The 27448-nt window shown below is 48.1% G+C and overlaps 2 protein-coding genes across 3 annotated transcripts in view; one reads left to right on the plus strand and one right to left on the minus strand.

Annotated features, from left to right (window-relative positions):
• LOC140694577 (uncharacterized) overlaps positions 1 to 27448 on the minus strand; it is a 365332-nt gene that overhangs the window by 179110 nt on the left and 158774 nt on the right. The window lies entirely within an intron of this gene.
• Positions 1760 to 10936, plus strand: LOC140694580 (putative serine protease 47). The gene is made up of 2 exons (XM_072957742.1): positions 1760 to 2237; positions 4500 to 10936. Exons 1-2 carry the CDS (start codon positions 1889 to 1891, stop codon positions 4931 to 4933), a joined length of 783 nt encoding a protein of 260 aa, XP_072813843.1. The 5' UTR covers positions 1760 to 1888; the 3' UTR covers positions 4934 to 10936.

Here is a 27448-nt window from a genome sequence, read left to right on the forward strand (position 1 = left end):
CTGTTACGGCTAGATGCAGGGTGAGGGATAGGTGCAGGTTAGGGCTAGGTTAAGGATTAGGGCTAGGTGCAGTGTTAGGTCTATGTTATACAATGGGGCTAGGTTCAGCCTTAAGGCTAGGTTCACTGTTAGTTCTAGGTACAGGGTTAGGGCTATATTTAGTTTTAAGGCTAGGTTCGAAATTAGGGCTATATTCAGGTTTACATCAACGTTCAGTGTTAGGCCTAGGTGCATTGTTACCCACTCGGTGTCTGGGTGGGTGGCATTGGGGGTGGGAACTCTGCTGGCCTGTCCTGGGCCATGGGGGTGGACAAGCCCTACCGCCTCACGGCCCGGCCTCGCATAGCGGGGCTCGGCCCCTCTCGGAGGCACTGGCCTTGTCTCGTAGTGCGGGAGCCCCAGCCCGAGCGTTCCCGCTACCGGTGGGAGGGGCGGGGGGGGGGGGCAAGTGCAGGAGCGCGCACGCACGCGCGAAGGCGCAGGAGCCCGCCCAGAGTGTGCGGGAGCTGGACCAGAGCCGGGTAGAGCTGGACCAGAGCCGGGTGCTCCTGGACCAGCTCCCCGAGGAGGAACACGGCCCGGGGCCCGGGCCGCCTCGTGCCTTCACCTCTGCTGCTGCTGTCACCTGGCAGGTAAGGGGGCGCTGGTGGGGGCGCGCAGGTTGGGGAGCCGGTGGGTTGCGGCCTGGGCTGCGCGGGGGAGGCGCACAAGGAGGGCTGTGGAGGTGAGGCCTGGGCCGCGCGGCCCATTAGGCCCCTGAGGTGGGTCCGGGGCCGCCGCCCTGGTTCGTGGTACATCGCCCCCGCCATTAGTAGTCACTGGACCCCGGTGTCTTCATTGCTGCTCACACGTGGGTTTGGGAAAGCGGGAGCAGTCTCGGGAGGTGGGAGGGCGCCGGACTGGCCTTGGAGCACCTCCGACTGGCCCTCAGGCCATGGCCTTCCTGCTTAGGTGGGCCTGCCTGGCGACTGCAGGCCGCCCTGGACCCTCCAGGATGGAATAACGGCGAGGCCAGGGCTTTTGGGAACATGTCGGTCTGCCCCCGAGATCAAAATGTTTTGTCAAGTTTAGGTTTAGTTAGTCTTTGGAAGAATCTCCAAACTGTTTTTCACAGCGGCTACGCCAAACTGCATTGCCATCAACAGTGTAGGAGGGCCCCCTTCTCTCCACAGCCTCTCCAGCATTTCTTCTTTGTGAACTTTTGTTGAATGATGAACTTTCTGACTGTGTGTGTGAGGTGATACCTCCTAGTTTTGATTTGCATTTCTCTGATAAGGAGAGATATTGAGCATTGTTTTCGTGTGCCTGTTGGCCATTTGTTTGTCTTCACTGGAGAAATGCGTGTTCAGGTCTTCTGCCCGTGTTTGGATTGGGGTGTTTGTGTTTTGGTTATTAAGTTGTATGCGGTGATTATGTAGCCTAGAAATTAAGCCTTTGTCAGTCGAATCGTTTGCAAATATTTTCTCCCATTCAGTAGGTTGTCTTTTTGTTTTGCTTATGGTTCCCTTTGCGGTGCGGAAGCTTGTGAGCTCAGCTAGGTCCCATGTGTGTGTTTGCTTGTGCTTTTCTTTCTGGTGCTGGGGTAGACTGCCCTAGGAGCACATTGCTGAGATGTATGTGAGATAATGTGTTGCCTATGGTTTCTTCTAAGAGGTTTATAGATTCTGGTCTTCTGTTTAAGTCTTTGAGCCATTTTGAGTTTATTTCTGTGTATGGTGTTAGGCAGTCATCTAACTTCATTGACAATTCATGGGTGTGATGGAGAAGCCATATGCTGACGTTGTAAGTAGAGTATCAATTAGCCTCAAGAAAGAAGGGCTCCTGACCATTAGAAATGGGGAGACAAAAGCCGCCTGGCATCCTGGTGGGTAGAGGGGTGGGCAGTTAGATGAGGATGCAGGGAAAGAGAGCTGGCTCACATTCAGACATGATGGTGACCACGCACCCTTCCTCCTGCAGAAAATCTCACGTCCTGGAGAACTACCGGGTTTTGTTAGGAAACACCCAGCTGTACCAGCACACCAGGCACACCCAGAAGTTACCTGTGAGCCAGATTATCGTGTACCCAGACTTTGATAAATTTCACCCTTTTGGGAATGACATAGCCATGTTGCAGCTGCTCTTTCCTGTGAACTTCACCTCCCACATCATCCCCTCCTGCCTCCCAGCTCCTGGCATGCAGCTGCCCAGTAACTCGTCCTGCTGGATAACGGGCTGGGGCATGCTCAGTGAGGAAAGTAAGGGGGCATGGGAGAGGCCAGGGGGCAGATGAGGGTGGGGAGGAGGGGCAGGGAGGGGAGAAGGACAGAGGGGTCCCCAGGCAAAGTGGCCGCTGGACCTTGGCTTGCCGTGCCTCATTTCCAGAGGACCGGACTAGTCTAGTTCTAGTTCTGAAAGTGTGTGATCCTAAAGCTTCAGTGCTCTCTGAGTCCAGATCTCCGCAAGTCTGGGAATCTGAGTTTTGGACTCAAGAATTGGGTTCTTGGAGTCTTTCTAAGGCTTGACTCCAAGATTTTAATCAACCATGGATGTCAGATGACTTGATTCAACTCAGAAGTCATGGCTGGGGCCTGGACCATTCCAAGCCACTGACAAACACTCCTATTTCCCATTGCCATAGGAGGCACTTAGGAAAACTGGAGAGAAAACACATTTATGAACTCTGACCTCTGACCTCTGAGCCTGCAGGATCAACTTAGAATAATTATGACCTGAGAGTGTTTGGCCTCTCTGAAGCTCGCTGTGCTGTCCTTCCAACACAGGTCAACTATCTACTTTGTAGGCTTATTCGGTGAACTGAATAATGCAGGAAAAAGTTTGTGTTTTTTAGGGTTGAAAAAGGAGAAGTGTAGGCAAAGATTTATAAGCAAGAGTCTTTATTAAAGAAAGGAATGTTCATGGTTTGGGGAAATGCTTACAGTGCAAAATTAAGTGGAAAAAGCACATATATTTGTAATTATTTGGTAGTGTTTCTCAGCAGAGGTGCTGCAGGCATTTTGGATGGACCCTATCTTCACTGGGTAGGATGCACCTGTTAGTGTGTCAGTAACTCTCCCTGTCATAGGACAACCAGGTCCCCAGTATTCCCACACCATACATGCACACACACACACACACACACACACACACAAATACTCACACCAACACAACACACCATGCTCACATCCACAAATACACACACAGAGACTGCTTCCCCTTGAGGGCAGGGACCCTGTCTTGCTGGTTTAATGTCCCAGCCTGTGCCCAGGGCCTGGCCCTGGCAGGTGCTCTGCTGCTGCCCCTGGGTCCTAGAGACCGTCATTCTTGCCTGCACCTCCAGACCGGTCTCCAGCTCCACCCTGTGTGCTCTGCTTTAGTCCCCACCAGCTGAATGTTTGCTTCAGAGCAGGGGTCGTGCCAGTCCCCTGCTCACTACCCTCAGTGCCTCCTCACTTATGCTTCGAAAAAGGTCCAGACGCCCTACCTCGGCTCTGCATAACAGCCTCCATCCCTCTGGGCTTATCTCCTGCTGCGTCCCTTGCTCGTGCCTGCCCAGCCGCAGGCCTCCTTCCTTCTGTGAATGTGCCACAGCCACTCCCTGATCGGGCCGTCGCCGAGGCTGGGCTCCCAGCCCCGCTTGCTCTCCCTGCTCTCCTGGGCACGACTTGCTCATCTTGGCAGGACTCATTCCTTTACATGAACAACTCGGCTCCTCCTCTGAGGAGTTTTACTGGATCACATGAGCTAAAATAGACAGCCCCTAACACCACAGCTCCCTGTTGCCTTTACACCACTTATTAGATCTAAAATCATTCTACTATTCACTTCACTTCCCCGTCTCCCCCAACTGAGTATGTTCCTCTGTATCACTAGTGTCTAAAAGACACTAAACACGAGGACAGATGAATAAGGGAGTGAGCAGATGGGAGGATGGATTGTGGTGGGGGAGGTGGGAGGATGAGTGAGGGGAAGGGAAGATGGGGGGTGCGTAGGTGAGAGGATGGTGGGCAGACAGATGGAGTGAGTGGACGCATCAGTAGGTGGAGGGGAGAATGGAGAGATGGGTCAAAAGATGGGTGGATGGGCAAATGGATGGAAGGGTGAGTGGGTGAACAGGACAAAAGGAGAGCTAGGTAGATGGAGGGAGGATTGGTGGGTAGAAGGAAAGGTTAGTGATAGACAAGTGGAGAATGGATGGGATGGTTTGAGAAAGGGTAGGAAGGCTGGTGAGTGGTTGCTGATCGCCCGGGTAGGGTATGTGTTGGGATTTGCGGAATAGAAGAGGTGTGGTCTGTTGCCATGAGGGAGGTAGAGGGAATAGGTTGAGTTTGGAGGAGTTCAGGAAACAGGAGGGGGCTTCTTAGGCAGAGGTAGAACTGGAACAGCGCTGCAGACCCAGCTGTGCTGAGACAACCCTGGGCTCGGGGCGCAGCGGCGAGCAGGGAGGAGGAGCGGGGAGCGCGGAGCAGCCCAGAGCTGAGCTGCAGCACCGTTCACTCAACTCCTCCTCGTCCTCGCAGGGCCTCTGCTCGAGCCCTTCCGTCTCCAGGAGGGGAAGGTGAGCCTCGTTGAGAACAAGTTCTGCAATATGTTATATGAACAAAGAGTTGGCCAAGGCAGGAACTACTCTGTGCATGAGGAGATGCTGTGTGCTGGGGACTTCTCGACAGGAAAGGCCATCTGCTGCGTGAGTGAGGCCATTTCTGTTCCTCCCTTGCGTGTTCTCAGGGCCTCAGTTTCCCTGGGGATGGGGGGGGTGTTGCCTCTGCTCTCCTTGTGGAGACCCCCAGGACGTCCTGCTTCCTCCCTCTCCGTGTCTTCCCGGGGCTCCAGCCCTTGGCAGCGTTCCCCCGGCTGCCCCTTCCTGAGCCCATTGTCCCTGAGGGCGTTACTGGCAGGACCTCAGACAGCGTCTGTTTTTGAGGCCTATTTTACAGTTTTGATTGAGGTGTAACATACTTACAAAAAAGTACATTCATAGTGTTGTCATAGGTGAGTGGTGGGCGAATCTTCACATAGTGACGCAACATGTGACCAACACCCCGGGGCCCCACTCGTGTCCCTTTCCAGTCACCAGCACTCAGGGGAAACCGCCACCTTCACTTGCAACACCTCAGATTAGATCATGGGTTTTCTGTAAGTAGCATTTATTTCCAGTTGTCAGTCTTTCATGGTCACATTCTGTGTGTGAGCTGCATCCCTGCTGCTGCCTATAGTTAGTTTGTTCATCCTCGTCGCCTTCCAGGACTCTGCTGGAGGCACTGAATTCTGTGGTCAGTTCTGCTTCTGATGGGTATTCTAGCAGTTTCCAAGCTGTCCGTTTCATTTCGCTTCCAAATGTTTCATATAGTCCATTCCATAGAAGCCCATGAGGAGAACTGTTGGATGAAGAGGTATGCGTGTGTTCAGCTCTGGCAGATGCTACCAGACACCTCCAAAGTGCTTGCCACAGGCCCCCCTCCAGCAGTGGGTGAGGCTCTGTGTCCTCGCCGACACTTGGCACTTTCCGTCTTTTCTCATTTTGATATCTTATTGTGGTTTTAATCTTCATTTTCATTAAATGTATTTTCGTATGTTTATTGTCATTGGATGTCTTCTTCTGTAAAGCTTCCCTTCCAGTTCTCTCCCCTCTCATCTTCCTCTTGGGCTGTCTGTCTTTTCCTTGAGGGGCTCTTGGTATATTTGTATATTTTTCTATATTCCGATATGAGTCCGCTGTTGGTTATATGGAGTGTGAAGCTCTCTTTCTGCTCTTTGTCGTGCCCCATGTTGTAAGTGGGCAGACAGGCCCAGAGAAGGAAAGTGGTACCCTAAAACAAGGCAGTCCAACCTGACTCCAAACCCACTGCCTCCCCCACAGGGCCCAGCCTCCCATGCTCACATCACATCTTTCACACAGACGGCACCGTGGGGTGGAGGGGAGAGTGTTGGGCTCTGGAGTTAGAGACACTGCTCTGCCACGTGTCCCTGCCCTGTGACCTCCAGCGGTCTTTTCACCTCCTGAGCCTGTGTCTTCGTTTGCAGTGTGGGATTCGGAGGCCTCCTTCGTGGCATTATGGAAAGGATAGTGCAATGAGTTGGATAATGTCCCCTAAATTTGTATCCACTTGGAAACTCAGAATATGACCTGTATTGGAAATAGAGGCTTTCCAGATGTGACTAGATAAGAATCTCGAGATGACACCACTCTGAATTTGCAGTGGGCCCTGAATCCAATGACTTGTGTTCTTATAGGAACAGAGACAGACACAGAGACGCTTGGTGTCAGACTTCCGGCTCCCAGAATCATGAGGGGTCGCATTTCTGTTGTTTGCAGAGTCACTCAGTTTGGGGTGATATGCTGTGGCACCCCAGGACACCCACACGGGAGGGGTGAGGTGCGCCTGGCCCATGGGAGGGCCGCGCTGATGGCAGGTTCCATGATGGCCCAGTGAGCTGCTGAGCCCGAGGGGGAAGCTTGGCCACCTGCCCCCTTGGTAGGAGGCGGACCCAGGTTTCCCGGTGCCCAGGCCCTAACCAGTGGTGTGGGCTTTCTGACTGTCTGGCCTGGCCTGTCCTTCTGACGGAGTCAGCTGCACCTAGAGGTGAAACAAAGGGCTCAGCACTCAGCCTCCCAAGTCCCCATCTGGCTGTCACCCTGGACCCCACTTCCAGCCTTGTCCCCCACCTGCCCTCCCCTGCAGAGGCCAAGCCCATGGAGCGCAGGGCTGGAGCCCTCTGTCTGCTTGCCCGCCGGACATGCACAGTGGCCCTCAACCTCGCTGCTCCTCTAGTTCCCCCCGGCTTGAGGACACCACTGAGCTGGACACCCAGGAGTCCCAGCAGGTGACCCCCTCCTGCCTCCCTCAGCCTTTCTGTCACCCAAGCCCACCTGAGAGATTCCTTCTAGATTCATCTTCTGCCACGTCACCTGCTCTGGCGCCCACCCTGCAACCCGGGGCTCTCTTCTCTCCCCTAAAGTGTCCCTCCCCCTGCACAGGGCCCCCAGAAACAGGTCTGAGGAGAGAAGGGCCACAGGGGCACTCAGCACTCAGACTGTGGGGCAGGACGGGCCTGGTTCCAGCCATTAATCTGTTGTTTACTGGGATTGTGGCCTCAGCTCAGTTTCCTCACCCATGAAATGGGGTCGCTAACAGCCTCCACTTAATAAGGTTCCTATAACAATTTGCGAGCTGTGTCTGGCACTCAGTAGGTGCTTGACAAGTGTTGGCTTTCATTCTCCTGGCCTGGTCTGCCCCCCTCTATCTTAATTGTACCTGTTCTGGGCCTGTCTTAGACCTTCCTGTCACTCAAGGTGGATTCCACTGCCTGGCCCACTCAACACACACATGCAAGTGTGTCTGTGCATGCGCGCGCACACACACACACACACACACACACACACACAGTTGGCTGTGTCTCTACAGCAGTGCAAACCACAGCTCACTTCGCATGGGAAATATTAGTGTTGGGGTTCCCTCTGGCTTCTGAGAGCTCCCCAGGGGCCAGAAGACTATTGGAACCCTTCCCATCTCCCCATGACTGGCCCAGAATCCATCATACTATTGGCAACCATGTGACTCATCTGCGTGAATCTTTGAGGCCTGGAGTGGACAAGGACCAGGCCTTCCCCTGGCCTTGAGCAACCAGGAGTGGGTACACTGTGAGGAGGGCTGAGAGCACTCCAGGCAGGGACCACAGAGGGGAGGAGCTGAGAGGATGTTGGCACATTCCCTATCTCCAAGAAGCCCCATGTATGACCCTCTTGGGGCTGCTGAGACAAACCTCAAACTGGGTGGCTAAAATTACAGAAATTTATTATCTTAGGTTTCTGATGGTCAAAGGTCTAAAACATAGGTGCTGGCCAGGCACGTTCCTTCTGGAGGCTCTAGAGAAGAATGTTTCCTTTCTTCTTCTGGTTTTTAAGGGGCCTCCCACATTCCTTGGCTCATGGCCCCTTCCACCATCCTCAAAGCACATTGCTCCAAACTCTGCTTCTGTCATCTTATCTCCACGTGTGACACATTTCACCTTTTCTGCTTAGCTGACTCAGGACTTAGCGGTCTGGCAATAAGCCTTGAAGCAATGTTCTCATCATTCTTCCTGACCATCTGCCTGGCGCAGTCCTTGTGTAGCCAGAAGGATCCCAGACGAACACCTGTATGGCAATAAAAAAAAAAACTGGACAACTTAGAAGAAATGGACAAGTTTCTAGAAACAAACAGTCCACCAAAACTGAACCAAGAAGATATAGATCATTTGAACAGACCAATCACTAGAGGTGAAATAGAATCAACAATAAAAAAACCTCCTTGCAAACAAAGGTCCAGGACCAGACGGCTTCACTGGGGAATTTTACCAAACATACCAAGAAGAGCTCATACCAATCCTCCTCAAACGCTTCCAAAAGATTGAAAAGGAGAAAATGCTTCCAAATTCATTCTATGAAGCCACCATCACCCTGGTACCAAAGCCAGACCAAGACACTACCTAGAAAGAAAGCTATAGGCCAATATCATTGATGTGCATAGATGCAGAAATCCTCAACGAAACATTAGCAAACAGAATCCAACAACATGTAAAAAAAGGTCATACACCATGATCAAGTTGGGTGCATCCCCGGGACACAAGGATATTTCAACATACATGAATCAATCAATGTGATACACCACAGAGAAAGGACAAAAATCACATGATCATCTCAATAGGTGCAGAAAAACCATTGGATAAAATTGAACATTTATGGTAAAAAATCTAACCAAAGTGGGTACAGAGGGAACATATCTCAACATAATAAAAGCTACTTATGATAAACCTACAGCCAGCATAACACTCAATGGTGCAAAGCTGAAAGCCTTCCTGCTAAGATCTGGAACAAGACAAGGATGCCCACTCTCACCACTTCTATTCAGTATAGTATTGCAAGTCCTAGCCGGAGCAATTAGACAACAACAACAACAACAACAACAACAACAACAACAACAACAACAAAGGGAATGAATGGGATCCAAATTGGAAGAGATGGGTAAAATTGTCATTATATGCAGATGACGTGATACTATATAGAGAAAACCCTCAAGGCTCCACACAAAAACTATTAGAGCTGATGAAAGAATTCAGCAAAGTAGCAGGATACAAGAGTAACATACAGAAATCAGTGCCATTTCTTTACACTAACAATGAAATATCAGAAAAGGAAAGTAAGGAAACAATCCCTTTTAAAATTGCATCCAAAAACATAAAATACTTAGCAATAAGTCTGACCCAGGAAGTGAAAGACATATGTGGAGAAATACAAAACACTAAGGAAATTAAATATGACTTAAAGAAATGGAAAGATATCCCATGTTCTTAGATTGGAAGAATTAATATTGTTAAGATGGCCATACTACACAAAGCAATCTACAGTTTTAATGCCCATCCATATTAACCCAGGACACTTTTCACAGAACTACAATAAATTATCCTAAAATTTAAATGGAATCACAAAAGACCCAGAATTGCCAAGACAATACTGAAGAAAAAGAACAAAGCTGTAGGAATAACCCTCCCAGGCTTCAGACAATGTTGTAGAGCTATAGTAATCAAAACAGCATGGCATTTGTACAAAACCAGACATATGGATCAATGGAACAGAAGAGAGAGCCCAGAAATAAATCCACAAACTTTTGATCAATTAATCTTTGACAAATGAGTCAAAAACATACAGTGGAATAAAGACAGTCTCTTCAGCAAATGGTGTTGGGAAAACTGGACAGCTGTATGAACATCAGTGATGTTAGAACACTCTCTCACACCATACACAAAAATAAACTCAAAATAGCTTAAAGAGTTAAACATAAGGCAAGACACTATAAACCTCTTAGAAGAAAACATAGGCCAAACATTCTCCAACACAAATCTCAGCAATGTTCTCCTTGGGCAGTCTACCCAGGCAATAGAAGAACAAAGCAAAAGTAAACAAATGGGACCTGATTAAACTTACAAGCTTTCACACAGCAAAGGAAACCATAAACAAAACAAGGAGACAACCTATGGAATGGGAGAAAATATTTGCAAAACATGAGACTGACAGGGGCCTAAACTCCAGAATATATGAACAGCTCATACAACTTAATAAGAAAAAACAAACAACCCAATCCAAAAATGGGCAGAAGACCTAAACAAACAATTCTCCAGTGAAAACATACAAATAGCCAATAGGCACATGAAAAAATGCTCCACATCATTAATTATTAGAGAAATGCAAATCAAAACTACTATGAAATATCACCTCACATTAGTCAGAAGAACTGTTATTCAGGAGTACACAAAGGATAAATGCTGGAGAGGCTGTGGAGAAAAGAGAACCCTCCTGCACCGCTGGTGGAATGTCATTTGGTGTCGCTGTTACGGAAAACAGTATGGAGATTCCTCAAAAGACTAAAAACAGACTTTCCCTATGATCCAGAAATCCCACTTTTGGGCATATATCCAGAGGGAACCTTAATTCAAAACGATACATTCACTCTAATGTTCATAGCAGCATTATTTACAATAGTCAAGATGTGGAAACAACCTAAATGTCCATCGACAGATGACTGGATAAAGAAGTGGTATGTTATACAATGGAATACTACTCAGCCATAAAAATGATAAAATTATGCCATTTGCAGCAAGAGGGATGGACCTGGAGAATGTCATTCTAAGTTAAGCCAGAAAGAGAAAGAAAAATACCTATGATATCACTTATATGTGGAATCTTAAAAAAAAAGAGACAAATGAACTTATTTGCAAAACAGAAACAGACTCTCAGACATAGAGGACAAACTTGTGGTTATCATGGGGGAGGGGTGGGAAGGATTAATTGGGAACTAGAGATTTATACGTATAGAACAGATAAACAAGTTCATGCTGTATCTCACAGGGAACTATATCCGATACATTACAGTAACTTACGATGAAAAATAATATGAAAACAAATATATATATGTTCATATATGACTGAAGCATTGTCCTGTACACCAGAAATTGACACAACCTTGTGAACTGACTATCCTTCAATAATGTGTGTGTGTGTGTGTGTGTGTATGTATGTATGTATATACATATACACAAAAAATAAAACAGGATCCCAGGAGGCCTCAGTGCACTCACCCCAGAACTAAGAAACCATGATAATGTGGTAAAGTCCCCATTTAGCACATATCCAGTATGGACCAGATGACATTCAAACAATTCAATGCAGATTCTTTCCAGTCCTGGCATTGCCCAGGTATCCTGGACCCTCACTGGCAGGTGGGCACAAATGGACTCATGTACACATTGACACTGGGATCTCACCAGCTTGAGCAGGAATGTGCACAGGAACTCCCTTCACAAGATAATCTTGGGAGGCCTCAAGAAAGTGGTTTCCCAGTGTCCACAGCCATCTAGGCATTGCCAGCAGTCCTAGTCTCTGGCCATCTCTCTAGTTGGAGCTCTACCACTGAGGTACCACTACGCCTAGCTATGTGCCCACCACCAGCATCGATCCCTAAGAGCTCAGCTGTCTCTGGAAGGGGGAAGACAAACATTCCCTCCCTTGGTGGTAAACTCAGTTATAGGGGTCTCAGGCTGGGTTGCTTAGGCCCTGGATGTCAGTGAATTACTGAGATGACATGTGGTTACCCACACTCTCCACTAGGTCAGGGGAGCTCAGGCAGTTCAGCTGCAGCAGTAGCCATCCACTGGCCCTAAACTCCTATTCTCTGCCCAACCACAGCAGACTTGGGCTGGCTGTGCCCCAGGGGCCTGGCCTTCATATACCCTGTTCCTGAAGTTAGGTGATTCTCTGCCCATCTTGTATGCTCTGACCTCTAACCAAGGGATCGCACTATATATCTTATCTGCACAACACACTGACCAAATTTCAGCTCCAGCCCAATCAGTTTCCCCATGGCCTGAAACCAACTTAGTGCTTAGTAGTATTATCCTGCTTTAGTTTTTGTTTTGTTTTTTTTAAGATAAACTGAAGCCTAGTAGGTTTTAAGTAGCTTTTCAGAGGTGACGTAGGTAGGAAGTAGTAGAACAAGAATTCAAAACTTGATCTCTCTTGAGAGAACTTGAACATCTTTGTCCTTCTCACTCCTGCATGTTGTACCCAGATGCCTGTTACCCCGTCTGAGTTCCTCTCATCACCTGGGGAAGGCTTACTCTAACCTGTCCCAAGAGCATACCCCAGATACCCACTACTGAACAGAGAGACTAAGGTAGGGGTGGAGGGAAAGGGCTAAGCAGGGGACAGAAGGAGCCAGTTAGCCTGGGAGTGGGGCCTGGCCTGTCACTGAAGTCACTGGCAGGGAGAGGGACTTGAAAGATCTGTGTTCAGGGGCTCCCTGCCCTCCCAAACGGTGTGCTGGCATGGGCTGCTAGTGCTCATTGCCAAAGTCAAACACAGACAAGCTACGGAGGTAAGAAGAAACTAACAGAAATCATAGGCTTCCAGTTTCTAGTCTAGAGTGTGAGGAACTTGGAATTCATCCCTCCCATCCTCAAAACAAGAAAAAATGAACAGACTGAAAAGAAACATCTCTTTCTAGACCCATCAGAGAACTGAGGTCACAGGGCAAACCACTGTCCTGAGAATTGGAGAAGGAGGCAGATGCTTTATACGGTACGATCAGAGAAGCCCAGGCCCAGTGTGGGCAGGGACTAGAACCAACACTGTGACATGCAGGCCCCAGGTCCAGCTTTCTCCATGGGATGAGCACTCCAGATGAGGGAAGCACTAGCCTCTCTCCTGCTGGTCAGGGCTGGCACAAGCTGTGATCACAGCTGTAATGCTCAGCAGATCCATGGCTGAGTCAATGGGCAGCACTTACCAGCTTTGACAGCTGTGAGCCTCGGCTGTGGTCAGTGCCCATGAAGTCTTGAGGAAGGCCAGCCTTCCTCCTGCAGGGAGGCAATCTTGAACAAGTAAACCTCGCCCTCTAGCTACTTCAAGAATCAAAACCCAGCCATGGCAATCTCAGGTACATAACTATGAGAAATGAAAACATATTTCCCCACAAAAACTTGTATACAAATGTTCACAGCAGAATCACATGATCTAATGCATAATTGTGAGAAAAGTGGAAAATAAAGTATATTTTCATTTTTGTATCTGAAACATTGGAAATATCATTTAAGAAACTAAGTAGTTATCTAATAATGGCAGGGGGAATTAAGATGTCACGAGGGTGGATGTGAAACTTCTCAATGTACAGTATTTTGTTATTTTAACTTTAAACTGTGAATGTGTTCTAAATTTGAAACAAAGTTTTAGAAATCATAGGAATTATAGTTCCCAACTAGACATGAAATATTGTAAACATGAACAGTGTTTTTAAAATATATATAACTATTCAAAATCTGAGTTGGAAATAACAGTGGTAGAAGAGAATCTGTTAATGTCAAACTTTCAAAATGAAATCAATAGATAATGTCTAAATTTGAAGCACAGTGTTTAGAAAACACAAAATGTCTTGAATTTATTTCACAACCTGTTAATGCATTTCATAATTTTATTTATTTATTTGTTTGTTTATCATTAACTCTTTGTACCTTATAGAGATCTTTTACGCAACAATATTTCCCATGACAAAGATACATTTATTTGAAATATGGTGATTCCTCCAGTTTTGTTTTAGTTTTTTTCTTCTATGAAGTTCAAGTAAAATTACAATGAACATTTTTGGTTTAAAAAAGAAACTTGTACACAAATGTTCACACCAGAATTAATCCTAATAGACAAAAAGGCTACAAATCTGTGGGGCCACCAGACCCGCCCCCGAGGTCCCGAAAGCCAATCCGCGCGCACGCTTCCCGGCCCCGCCCCGGCGTCCTCCTCCGCCCCGCCCCTCCCTCCGTCCACCAGAAGGTCAGTTTGTCAGGCAGGCAGGGGGCGTCCTGTCCGAGCAGCTGGAGGTTCTGCGTTTCTCCCGAGCGGCTCTGGCCTTGCTCCCTCCGGCCAGCGGCGGCGGCTGCAGCGGCGGCAGCGCAGTCCCTCCGGGAGGCGCGGTTGTATTCCAACAATGTACAATGTTTTTGATCTTCTTTAAGTTAACATTGTACCCCTTCATATAAAATGTAAGAGCCTTGTATAACCCAATTTACTGTCCCCAATCTTCTTTGCTCTGGTTGTCATATGCCTTATATCTCTGTATGCTATAAACCCCACGATACAGTGCTATGGTTTTTGCTTTAAAAAGCTAAATGTATATTAAAGTAATTTAGAGAAAATAATCTTTTATATTTGCTCACTTATTTACCATTTCTGTTGTTCTTCATTCCTCCTGAATATCCATCTGATACCTTCTCCTTCAGCCCAAGTCATAATCTTTACTAATTCTTACAGTGCAAGTTTGCTGGTGATGAATTTGCTTAGTTTTCATTTTTCTGAAAATGTTTTTATTTTGCCTTTATTCTTCCCCTCCTTTATTTTTGTGGGTATTTTCTAGATATTGAAATTCTGGGTTGCCTTCTTTACTTTCTCGTACTTTAAAGATAGCACTCCAGTGTTTTCTGGCCTCTGTGTTTCCTGGAGAGAAGTCAGCCTGCCTTCGGATGGTTGTTCTGGTGTATGATGTATGTAGTGTGAGTTTGGTTTTGTTTTCTCCTGGCTACTCTTGAGTTTTTCTCTTTATACGTATTGGTTTTAAGCAATTTGATTGTGTTGTACCTTAGTGTGGTTTTTGCTGGGTTTTTCTTCACCCCATTTCTCTCCACTCATTCTGGGATTCCACTTACATGTATGTTAGACTTTTTCATATTGTCTCACAGATCATAAGACTGTGTTCATTTTTTTCAGTTTTTTTCCTGTTTTTCAAATTTGATTTGAAATTTGATTTCTGTTCATCTATATTCACGTTTACTGACTCTTATGTCACCTCAAATCTTTTAGGCCTAGCCAGTGATTTTTTTAAGATATTGTACATTTTAGTTCTAAAATTTCCATTTAATTCTCGAAGTTTCTATTTTTCTAAAATGTCCTGTTTTTCTAAATTTTGTATTTTTCTGAGTTCAGTTTGAACATACGTTCTCTATGGCCTTGACCTTAAGTGTGGCTAACGGCTGTAAGATCCTGTCTGCTGCTCTAAGTCTGAGTCATCTTGGCCTGTCTTTATTGATTACCTTTCCTCTCGAGTATGGTAACACTTTCCTGTTTTATATCGAGTAACGTGGGGTTGTGTCCTGGGTGTTGTGAATGGTTCATTGTAGGATCTCGGCATCCTCTTATTCTTTGAGGAGTGTTGATATTTTTGTTTCTTGTAGCAGTCAGTTAAGTTAGCTGGGCTCAGGCTCTCAGTCCTGTCTTCTTGCAGTGGGCAGTGGCTGAAATCTCTGTTCTGTTCATTTGGGCCTAGACGGGCACTTGGATTCTTCTTTGAATGTGCATTTCTGAGTCAGTCACAGGTTAGGATAGAATTTATATGAAGAGTTCAGAGCTTTCTCTGTGACTCCTTCCTTTCTGGGGTTTTCTTCCTCATTGTTAGCTCATCTGTTTGCCACTGCTCTGTCTTCTGATTTGCAGCCAGAAAGGCCGCAGCTTTGTTTTTTGTTTGTTTGTTTGTTTTTTCGGATTTTTAGTTAGCCCCCTGAGGTGTGCCTCAGACAAAAAGCCATTAAAGAAAACAAGTGGGGACACACGCACCCAGTGTCTTTCTCATCTTCTTGGTATTGATTTTCCTCCAGTTTCTGCCTGCTTTGTGTGCATTCCAGTGCCGTCAGATCATTTTTTAAAATGTTTCATCTACTGTTCATAATTCTTATCTGTAGGAGAATTTTATATCCGTGGAAGCAGAACTCTGTTCAGTTTTTTTAAGGCATCTTTAAAAATGTTTCTGTATTATTAACATTGATTGTTACTGATGGATAACAGTATTAGAGTCAGCAATAAACACAGATCAGTTTACGATTAAATTTGTTTGCAGTTTGTCCTGTTTCTTTGTCCTCTAAAGAACCTGTGTCTTTTGTAAGCGTGCTTAATGACATAAATATAAATGTAGAGGGAGCAGCGCTCAGTGATGGTTCCTGCCAGAAGAGCTGTATCATGTTACTCAAGTGCCGGCGTCCGTATATTCTTGTGGTTGAGGGTTTCGTGGACACCGAAGCTCAGACAGGTGACTGGGACAGCAGCACTCTGAATTCCACCGTCAGCCTTATCTAGAAAGTGGCATCAGTGTTGAATTTAACAGTTAATTGTAGTATATGTAGGCTTTTCTGAACCATTCACAGTGCTTATCGGTCAAGTGGTTTGATTTAGATGTAGTTTTTGATCATGTTGACTTAACTTTGAGCTGCCTTATTTTTAACCAAGGAGAGGTTAATCCTTGTCCTCAAGAAAGGCGTAATCTAAGGTAGACCCTTCTGGGTTCACAGGTTGTCACCATGTAAAAAGTCTTACCACAGCATTGCCAAGATGTTAATGAAAGAAAAATGCATAATTTATTAAAAAAAACCCTTGCTGTCCATTTCATTGGTATAGTTGTTCATAGTAGCCTCTTATGATCCTTTGTATTTCTGTGGTGTCAGTTGTAACATCTGCTTTTTCACTTTTGATTTTATAGATTTGAGCCCTCTCCCTTTTTTCTTGATGAGTCTGGCTAAAGGTTTATCAGTTTTGTTTGTCTTTTCAAAGAACCAGCTTTTAGTTTCATTCATCTTTTCTTTCTTTTTTTTTTAAGTCTCTTTCATTTATTTCTCCTCTGACCTTTATGACTTTTTTCCTTCCCCTAACTTTGAGTTTTGTTTTTTCTTCTTTCTCTAATTGCTTTAGGTTATAAGGTTAGGTTGTTTATTTGAGATTTTTCTTATTTCCTGAGGTAGACTTGTATCACTATAAACTTCCCTCTTAGAACAGCTCTTGCTGTATCTCATAAGTTTTGGATTGTCGTGTTTTTATTTTGGTTTGTCTTTAGGTATTTTTAAATTTTTTTCTTTGATTTCTTCAGTGATCCATTGGTTGTTTAGTAGCATGTTGCTTCGCCTCACATATTTGTATTTTTGCATTTTTTTCCCTTATAGTTGATTTCTTATCTCATAGCATTGTGGTCAGAAAAGATGCTTGATATAATTTCAGATATCTTACATTTGTCTAGGCTTGCTTTGTGGCTCAGGATGTGATCTGTCCTGGAGAATGTTCCATGTCACTTGAAAAGAATGTTTATTCTGCTGCTTTTGGAATGGAATGCCCTGTAAATACCAGTTAAGCCCCTAATGTATCATTTCAGGCTTGTGTTTCCTTACTGATTTTCTGTCTGGGTGACCTATTGGTGTGAGTTTGGTGTTAAAGTCCCCCCTATATATTGTGTTACTGTCAACTTCTCCCTTTATGTCTGTTAACATTTGCCTTTTGTATTGAGGTGCACCTATGTTGGGTGCATGTATATTAACAATTGTTACACCTTTTTCTTGGATTGACCCCTTGATCATTATGTGGTGTCCTTCTTTGTCTCTTATAACAGTCTTTAAAGTCTGTTTGGCCTGATGTAAATATTGCTATTCCAGCTTTCTTTTGGTTTCCATTTGCATGAAATACCTTTTTCCTCCCTCTCACTTTCAGTCTGTATGACTCTAGCCCTGAAGTGAGTCTCTTATTGACAGCATATATACAGGTCTTGTTTTTGTATCCATTCAGCCAGTCTGTATCTTTTGGTTGGAGCATTTAGTCTGTTTATGTTGAAGGTAATTATTGATACGTGTATTCTTACTGCCATTTTGTTAATTTGTTTTGAATTTGTTTTTTAGGTCTTTTTTTCATCTTTTGCTCTCTTTTGTGATTTGATGACTATCTTTAGTGTACATTTGGATTCTCTCTTCTATGTGTGTATCTGTTATGTATTTTTGGTTTGCGGTTCGCATGAGGTCTTGGTATAGCAGTCTATGTATAGACACATGATTGCTGTAAGTTGCTGCCCTCTTAATTTCAAATGCACTTTAAATGCCCTGCATTTGTACTTTCCTCGCCTCGTGATTACTGTTTTTGATATCATATTTTACATTTAATTATTTGTGTATCCCTTTAACTGCTTACTGTGGATATAGAAGATTTTACTACTTTTGTCTTTTAACCTTTTTAGTTTGTGTGTGCATCATTTCCTATGTTTTTTGTATGTCTGCCTTTACCAGTGAGCTTTTCCATTTCATAGTTTTCTTGTTTCTAGTTGTGGCCTTTTTTTGCCTATAGAAGTTTCTTTAGCATTTGTCAGGGCTAGGTGCAGGTTTAGGGTTAGGTTGAGGGTTAGGGCTAGGTGCTGGGTTAGGGCTAGGTTCAGAGTGAGGACTCGGTGCAGGTGTAGTACTATTTGCAGGGTTTCGGCTATGTTCAAGGTCAGGGCTTAGTGCAGGGTGAGGGCTAGGTTCAGGGTTACGGCTTGTTTCAGTGTTCGTGCTAGTTTGAGGTTTGCTTAGAGCTAGTTTGAGGGTTAGAACCAGGTTCAAGTTTAGGGGTAGGTTCAGGTATAGGGCTATGTATAGGGTTAGGGCTAGGTGCAGGTTTAGGGCTTTGTGATGTCTTAGGGCTTGTTTCATTTCAGGTTTAGTACGAGTTGCAGGGTTAGGGCTATGTTCAAGGTTACGGCCCAGTGCAGGGGTAGGGCTAGGAGCAGGGTTAGGGCTAGGATTAAAATTAGATACAGTTCAGGGTGAGGGCTAGGAGCAGATTTAAGTCTAGATTATGGGTTAGGGCTAGTTTCAGGGATAGGTTTATGTTCAGTTTTAGGGCCATGTTCAGGTTCAGGGCAAGGTGCAGACTGATGGCTACGTCCAGGGTTAGGTCTAGTTGCAGAGTAAGTGCTGAGTTCAGGGGTAGGTTTAAGTGCAGTGTTAGGGCTAGGTTTAGGGTTAGGGCTAGGTGTAGGGTTATGGCTAGTTGTATGGTTAGGTCTAGATTCTTTGTTAGGGCTAGGTGCAGGTTTAGGGCTAGTTTCAAGGTGAGGGCTATGTCCAGGGTTAGGGCTGGTTTCAGGTTTAGGTCTAGATTCAGGGTTGGATCTAGTTTCAGGGTTAGGGTTAGGTTTGGGTGAGGGCTCGGTTCAGGGTTACGGCTACTTTCCGGGTAACGGCGAGGTTCAGGGCTAGGCCTCTGTTTGGGTTAGGGCTAGGTTCATGTTTAGGGCTAGGTGCACGGTTACGGCTAGGTTCAGGGTTACGGCTAGGTTGAGGGTAGGGCTAGGAGCAGGGGTATTGCTATGGGAAGGTTTAGGGCTATGTTCAGGGTTAGGGCTAGGTTCACTGTCAGGGCTAAGTGCAAGGTTAGGGCTAAGTGCAAGGTTAGGATTAGGTGCACTGTTACGGCTAGATGCAGGGTGAGGGATAGGTGCAGGTTAGGGCTAGGTTAAGGATTAGGGCTAGGTGCAGTGTTAGGTCTATGTTATACAATGGGGCTAGGTTCAGCCTTAAGGCTAGGTTCACTGTTAGTTCTAGGTACAGGGTTAGGGCTATATTTAGTTTTAAGGCTAGGTTCGAAATTAGGGCTATATTCAGGTTTACATCAACGTTCAGTGTTAGGCCTAGGTGCATTGTTACCCACTCGGTGTCTGGGTGGGTGGCATTGGGGGTGGGAACTCTGCTGGCCAGTCCTGGGCCATGGGGGTGGACAAGCCCTACCGCCTCACGGCCCGGCCTCGCATAGCGGGGCTCGGCCCCTCTCGGAGGCACTGGCCTTGTCTCGTAGTGCGGGAGCCCCAGCCCGAGCGTTCCCGCTACCGGTGGGAGGGGCGGGGGGGGGGGGGGCAAGTGCAGGAGCGCGCACGCACGCGCGAAGGCGCAGGAGCCCGCCCAGAGTGTGCGGGAGCTGGACCAGAGCCGGGTAGAGCTGGACCAGAGCCGGGTGCTCCTGGACCAGCTCCCCGAGGAGGAACACGGCCCGGGGCCCGGGCCGCCTCGTGCCTTCACCTCTGCTGCTGCTGTCACCTGGCAGGTAAGGGGGCGCTGGTGGGGGCGCGCAGGTTGGGGAGCCGGTGGGTTGCGGCCTGGGCTGCGCGGGGGAGGCGCACAAGGAGGGCTGTGGAGGTGAGGCCTGGGCCGCGCGGCCCATTAGGCCCCTGAGGTGGGTCCGGGGCCGCCGCCCTGGTTCGTGGTACATCGCCCCCGCCATTAGTAGTCACTGGACCCCGGTGTCTTCATCGCTGCTCACACGTGGGTTTGGGAAAGCGGGAGCAGTCTCGGGAGGTGGGAGGGCGCCGGACTGGCCTTGGAGCACCTCCGACTGGCCCTCAGGCCATGGCCTTCCTGCTTAGGTGGGCCTGCCTGGCGACTGCAGGCCGCCCTGGACCCTCCAGGATGGAATAACGGCGAGGCCAGGGCTTTTGGGAACATGTCGGTCTGCCCCCGAGATCAAAATGTTTTGTCAAGTTTAGGTTTAGTTAGTCTTTGGAAGAATCTCCAAACTGTTTTTCACAGCGGCTACGCCAAACTGCATTGCCATCAACAGTGTAGGAGGGCCCCCTTCTCTCCACAGCCTCTCCAGCATTTCTTCTTTGTGAACTTTTGTTGAATGATGAACTTTCTGACTGTGTGTGTGAGGTGATACCTCCTAGTTTTGATTTGCATTTCTCTGATAAGGAGAGATATTGAGCATTGTTTTCGTGTGCCTGTTGGCCATTTGTTTGTCTTCACTGGAGAAATGCGTGTTCAGGTCTTCTGCCCGTGTTTGGATTGGGGTGTTTGTGTTTTGGTTATTAAGTTGTATGCGGTGATTATGTAGCCTAGAAATTAAGCCTTTGTCAGTCGAATCGTTTGCAAATATTTTCTCCCATTCAGTAGGTTGTCTTTTTGTTTTGCTTATGGTTCCCTTTGCGGTGCGGAAGCTTGTGAGCCCAGCTAGGTCCCATGTGTGTGTTTGCTTGTGCTTTTCTTTCTGGTGCTGGGGTAGACTGCCCTAGGAGCACATTGCTGAGATGTATGTGAGATAATGTGTTGCCTATGGTTTCTTCTAAGAGGTTTATAGATTCTGGTCTTCTGTTTAAGTCTTTAAGCTATTTTGAGTTTATTTCTGTGTATGGTGTTAGGCAGTCATCTGACTTCATTGACAATTCATGGGTGTGATGGAGAAGCCATATGTTGCCGTTGTAAGTAGAGTATCAATTAGCCTCAAGAAAGAAGGGCTCCTGACCATTAGAAATGGGGAGACAAAAGCCGCCTGGCATCCTGGTGGGTAGAGGGGTGGGCAGTTAGATGAGGATGCAGGGAAAGAGAGCTGGCTCACATTCAGACATGATGGTGACCACGCACCCTTCCTCCTGCAGAAAATCTCACGTCCTGGAGAACTACCGGGTTTTGTTAGGAAACACCCAGCTGTACCAGCACACCAGGCACACCCAGAAGTTACCTGTGAGCCAGATTATCGTGTACCCAGACTTGGATAAATTTCACCCTTTTGGGAATGACATAGCCATGTTGCAGCTGCTCTTTCCTGTGAACTTCACCTCCCACATCATCCCCTCCTGCCTCCCAGCTCCTGGCATGCAGCTGCCCAGTAACTCGTCCTGCTGGATAACGGGCTGGGGCATGCTCAGTGAGGAAAGTAAGGGGGCATGGGAGAGGCCAGGGGGCAGATGAGGGTGGGGAGGAGGGGCAGGGAGGGGAGAAGGACAGAGGGGTCCCCAGGCAAAGTGGCCGCTGGACCTTGGCTTGCCGTGCCTCATTTCCAGAGGACCGGACTAGTCTAGTTCTAGTTCTGAAAGTGTGTGATCCTAAAGCTTCAGTGCTCTCTGAGTCCAGATCTCCGCAAGTCTGGGAATCTGAGTTTTGGACTCAAGAATTGGGTTCTTGGAGTCTTTCTAAGGCTTGACTCCAAGATTTTAATCAACCATGGATGTCAGATGACTTGATTCAACTCAGAAGTCATGGCTGGGGCCTGGACCATTCCAAGCCACTGACAAACACTCCTATTTCCCATTGCCATAGGAGGCACTTAGGAAAACTGGAGAGAAAACACATTTATGAACTCTGACCTCTGACCTCTGAGCCTGCAGGATCAACTTAGAATAATTATGACCTGAGAGTGTTTGGCCTCTCTGAAGCTCGCTGTGCTGTCCTTCCAACACAGGTCAACTATCTACTTTGTAGGCTTATTCGGTGAACTGAATAATGCAGGAAAAAGTTTGTGTTTTTTAGGGTTGAAAAAGGAGAAGTGTAGGCAAAGATTTATAAGCAAGAGTCTTTATTAAAGAAAGGAATGTTCATGGTTTGGGGAAATGCGTACAGTGCAAAATTAAGTGGAAAAAGCACATATATTTGTAATTATTTGGTACAGTGTTTCTCAGCAGAGGTGCTGCAGGCATTTTGGATGGACCATATCTTCACTGGGTAGGATGCACCTGTTAGTGTGTCAGTAACTCTCCCTGTCATAGGACAACCAGGTCCCCAGTATTCCCACACCATACATGCACACACACACACACACACACACACACACACACACAAATACTCACACCAACACAGCACACCATGCTCACATCCACAAATACACACACAGAGACTGCTTCCCCTTGAGGGCAGGGACCCTGTCTTGCTGGTTTAATGTCCCAGCCTGTGCCCAGGGCCTGGCCCTGGCAGGTGCTCTGCTGCTGCCCCTGGGTCCCAGAGACCGTCATTCTTGCCTGCACCTCCAGACCGGTCTCCAGCTCCACCCTGTGTGCTCTGCTTTAGTCCCCACCAGCTGAATGTTTGCTTCAGAGCAGGGGTCGTGCCAGTCCCCTGCTCACTACCCTCAGTGCCTCCTCACTTATGCTTCGAAAAAGGTCTAGACGCCCTACCTCGGCTCTGCATAACAGCCTCCATCCCTCTGTGCTTATCTCCTGCTGCGTCCCTTGCTGGAGCCTGCCCAGCCGCAGGCCTCCTTCCTTCTGTGAATGTGCCACAGCCACTCCCTGATCGGGCCGTCGCCGAGGCTGGGCTCCCGGCCCCGCTTGCTCTCCCTGCTCTCCTGGGCACGACTTGCTCATCTTGGCAGGACTCATTCCTTTACATGAACAACTCGGCTCCTCCTCTGAGGAGTTTTACTGGATCACATGAGCTAAAATAGACAACCCCTAACACCACAGCTCCCTGTTGCCTTTACACCACTTATTAGATCTAAAATCATTCTACTATTCACTTCACTTCCCCGTCTCCCCCAACTGAGTATGTTCCTCTGTATCACTAGTGTCTAAAAGACACTAAACACGAGGACAGATGAATAAGGGAGTGAGCAGATGGGAGGATGGATTGGGGAGGGGGAGGGGGGAGGATGAGTGAGGGGAAGGGAAGATGGGGGGTGCGTAGGTGAGAGGATGGTGGGCAGACAGATGGAGTGAGTGGACACATCAGTAGGTGGAGGGGAGAATGGAGAGATGGGTCAAAAGATGGGTGGATGGGCAAATGGATGGAAGGGTGAGTGGGTGAACAGGACAAAAGGAGAGCTAGGTAGATGGAGGGAGGATTGGTGGGTAGAAGGAAAGGTTAGTGATAGACAAGTGGAGAATGGATGGGATGGTTTGAGAAAGGGTAGGAAGGCTGGTGAGTGGTTGCTGATCGCCCGGGTAGGGTATGTGTTGGGATTTGCGGAATAGAAGAGGTGTGGTCTGTTGCCATGAGGGAGGTAGAGGGAATAGGTTGAGTTTGGAGGAGTTCAGGAAACAGGAGGGGGCTTCTTAGGCAGAGGTAGAACTGGAACAGCGCTGCAGACCCAGCTGTGCCGAGACAACCCTGGGCTCGGGGCGCAGCGGCGAGCAGGGAGGAGGAGCGGGGAGCGCGGAGCAGCCCAGAGCTGAGCTGCAGCACCGTTCACTCAACTCCTCCTCGTCCTCGCAGGGCCTCTGCTCGAGCCCTTCCGTCTCCAGGAGGGGAAGGTGGGCCTCGTTGAGAACAAGTTCTGCAATATGTTATATGAACAAAGAGTTGGCCAAGGCAGGAACTACTCTGTGCATGAGGAGATGCTGTGTGCTGGGGACTTCTCGACAGGAAAGGCCATCTGCTGCGTGAGTGAGGCCATTTCTGTTCCTCCCTTGCGTGTTCTCAGGGCCTCAGTTTCCCTGGGGATGGGGGGGGTGTTGCCTCTGCTCTCCTTGTGGAGACCCCCAGGACGTCCTGCTTCCTCCCTCTCCGTGTCTTCCCGGGGCTCCAGCCCTTGGCAGCGTTCCCCCGGCTGCCCCTTCCTGAGCCCATTGTCCCTGAGGGCGTTACTGGCAGGACCTCAGACAGCGTCTGTTTTTGAGGCCTATTTTACAGTTTTGATTGAGGTGTAACATACTTACAAAAAAGTATATTCATAGTGTTGTCATAGGTGAGTGGTGGGCGAATCTTCACATAGTGACGCAACATGTGACCAACACCCCGGGGCCCCACTCGTGTCCCTTTCCAGTCACCAGCACTCAGGGGAAACCGCCACCTTCACTTGCAACACCTCAGATTAGATCATGGGTTTTCTGTAAGTAGCATTTATTTCCAGTTGTCAGTCTTTCATGGTCACATTCTGTGTGTGAGCTGCATGCCTGCTGCTGCCTATAGTTAGTTTGTTCATCCTCGTCGCCTTCCAGGACTCTGCTGGAGGCACTGAATTCTGTGGTCAGTTCTGCTTCTGATGGGTATTCTAGCAGTTTCCAAGCTGTCCGTTTCATTTCGCTTCCAAATGTTTCATATAGTCCATTCCATAGAAGCCCATGAGGAGAACTGTTGGATGAAGAGGTATGCGTGTGTTCAGCTCTGGCAGATGCTACCAGACACCTCCAAAGTGCTTGCCACAGGCCCCCCTCCAGCAGTGGGTGAGGCTCTGTGTCCTCGCCGACACTTGGCACTTTCCGTCTTTTCTCATTTTGATATCTTATTGTGGTTTTAATCTTCATTTTCATTAAATGTATTTTCGTATGTTTATTGTCATTGGATGTCTTCTTCTGTAAAGCTTCCCTTCCAGTTCTCTCCCCTCTCATCTTCCTCTTGGGTTGTCTGTCTTTTCCTTGAGGGGCTCTTGGTATATTTGTATATTTTTCTATATTCCGATATGAGTCCGCGGTTGGTTATATGGAGTGTGAAGCTCTCTTTCTGCTCTTTGTCGTGCCCCATGTTGTAAGTGGGCAGACAGGCCCAGAGAAGGAAAGTGGTACCCTAAAACAAGGCAGTCCAACCTGACTCCAAACCCACTGCCTCCCCCACAGGGCCCAGCCTCCCATGCTCACATCACATCTTTCACACAGACGGCACCGTGGGGTGGAGGGGAGAGTGTTGGGCTCTGGAGTTAGAGACACTGCTCTGCCACGTGTCCCTGCCCTGTGACCTCCAGCGGTCTTTTCACCTCCTGAGCCTGTGTCTTCGTTTGCAGTGTGGGATTCGGAGGCCTCCTTCGTGGCATTATGGAAAGGATAGTGCAATGAGTTGGATAATGTCCCCTAAATTTGTATCCACTTGGAAACTCAGAATATGACCTGTATTGGAAATAGAGGCTTTCCAGATGTGACTAGATAAGAATCTCGAGATGACACCACTCTGAATTTGCAGTGGGCCCTGAATCCAATGACTTGTGTTCTTATAGGAACAGAGACAGACACAGAGACGCTTGGTGTCAGACTTCCGGCTCCCAGAATCATGAGGGGTCGCATTTCTGTTGTTTGCAGAGTCACTCAGTTTGGGGTGATATGCTGTGGCACCCCAGGACACCCACACGGGAGGGGTGAGGTGCGCCTGGCCCATGGGAGGGCCGCGCTGATGGCAGGTTCCATGATGGCCCAGTGAGCTGCTGAGCCCAAGGGGGAAGCTTGGCCACCTGCCCCCTTGGTAGGAGGCGGACCCAGGTTTCCCGGTGCCCAGGCCCTAACCAGTGGTGTGGGCTTTCTGACTGTCTGGCCTGGCCTGTCCTTCTGACGGAGTCAGCTGCACCTAGAGGTGAAACAAAGGGCTCAGCACTCAGCCTCCCAAGTCCCCATCTGGCTGTCACCCTGGACCCCACTTCCAGCCTTGTCCCCCACCTGCCCTCCCCTGCAGAGGCCAAGCCCATGGAGCGCAGGGCTGGAGCCCTCTGTCTGCTTGCCCGCCGGACATGCACAGTGGCCCTCAACCTCGCTGCTCCTCTAGTTCCCCCCGGCTTGAGGACACCACTGAGCTGGACACCCAGGAGTCCCAGCAGGTGACCCCCTCCTGCCTCCCTCAGCCTTTCTGTCACCCAAGCCCACCTGAGAGATTCCTTCTAGATTCATCTTCTGCCACGTCACCTGCTCTGGCGCCCACCCTGCAACCCGGGGCTCTCTTCTCTCCCCTAAAGTGTCCCTCCCCCTGCACAGGGCCCCCAGAAACAGGTCTGAGGAGAGAAGGGCCACAGGGGCACTCAGCACTCAGACTGTGGGGCAGGACGGGCCTGGTTCCAGCCATTAATCTGTTGTTTACTGGGATTGTGGCCTCAGCTCAGTTTCCTCACCCATGAAATGGGGTCGCTAACAGCCTCCACTTAATAAGGTTCCTATAACAATTTGCGAGCTGTGTCTGGCACTCAGTAGGTGCTTGACAAGTGTTGGCTTTCATTCTCCTGGCCTGGTCTGCCCCCCTCTATCTTAATTGTACCTGTTCTGGGCCTGTCTTAGACCTTCCTGTCACTCAAGGTGGATTCCACTGCCTGGCCCACTCAACACACACATGCAAGTGTGTCTGTGCATGCGCGCGCACACACACACACACACACACACACACAGTTGGCTGTGTCTCTACAGCAGTGCAAACCACAGCTCACTTCGCATGGGAAATATTAGTGTTGGGGTTCCCTCTGGCTTCTGAGAGCTCCCCAGGGGCCAGAAGACTATTGGAACCCTTCCCATCTCCCCATGACTGGCCCAGAATCCATCATACTATTGGCAACCATGTGACTCATCTGCGTGAATCTTTGAGGCCTGGAGTGGACAAGGACCAGGCCTTCCCCTGGCCTTGAGCAACCAGGAGTGGGTACACTGTGAGGAGGGCTGAGAGCACTCCAGGCAGGGACCACAGAGGGGAGGAGCTGAGAGGATGTTGGCACATTCCCTATCTCCAAGAAGCCCCATGTATGACCCTCTTGGGGCTGCTGAGACAAACCTCAAACTGGGTGGCTAAAATTACAGAAATTTATTATCTTAGGTTTCTGATGGTCAAAGGTCTAAAACATAGGTGCTGGCCAGGCACGTTCCTTCTGGAGGCTCTAGAGAAGAATGTTTCCTTTCTTCTTCTGGTTTTTAAGGGGCCTCCCACATTCCTTGGCTCATGGCCCCTTCCACCATCCTCAAAGCACATTGCTCCAAACTCTGTTTCTGTCATCTTATCTCCACGTGTGACACATTTCACCTTTTCTGCTTAGCTGACTCAGGACTTAGCGGTCTGGCAATAAGCCTTGAAGCAGTGTTCTCATCATTCTTCCTGACCATCTGCCTGGCGCAGTCCTTGTGTAGCCAGAAGGATCCCAGACGAACACCTGTATGGCAATAAAAAAAAAACTGGACAACTTAGAAGAAATGGACAAGTTTCTAGAAACAAACAGTCCACCAAAACTGAA

The sequence above is a fragment of the Vicugna pacos genome, unplaced genomic scaffold, assembly GCF_048564905.1.
Source record: "Vicugna pacos unplaced genomic scaffold, VicPac4 scaffold_40, whole genome shotgun sequence".
Lineage (NCBI taxonomy): Eukaryota > Metazoa > Chordata > Mammalia > Artiodactyla > Camelidae > Vicugna > Vicugna pacos.

Bases quoted from the DNA above. Each gene is read 5' to 3' on its own strand.
- LOC140694580 (XM_072957742.1), top strand. From the start codon at position 1,889: ATGAGGATGCAGGGAAAGAGAGCTGGCTCACATTCAGACATGATGGTG. The intron at 2,238-4,499 runs GTAAGGGGGCAT...TCGTCCTCGCAG, and splicing joins GGGCATGCTCAGTGAGGAAA to GGCCTCTGCTCGAGCCCTTC.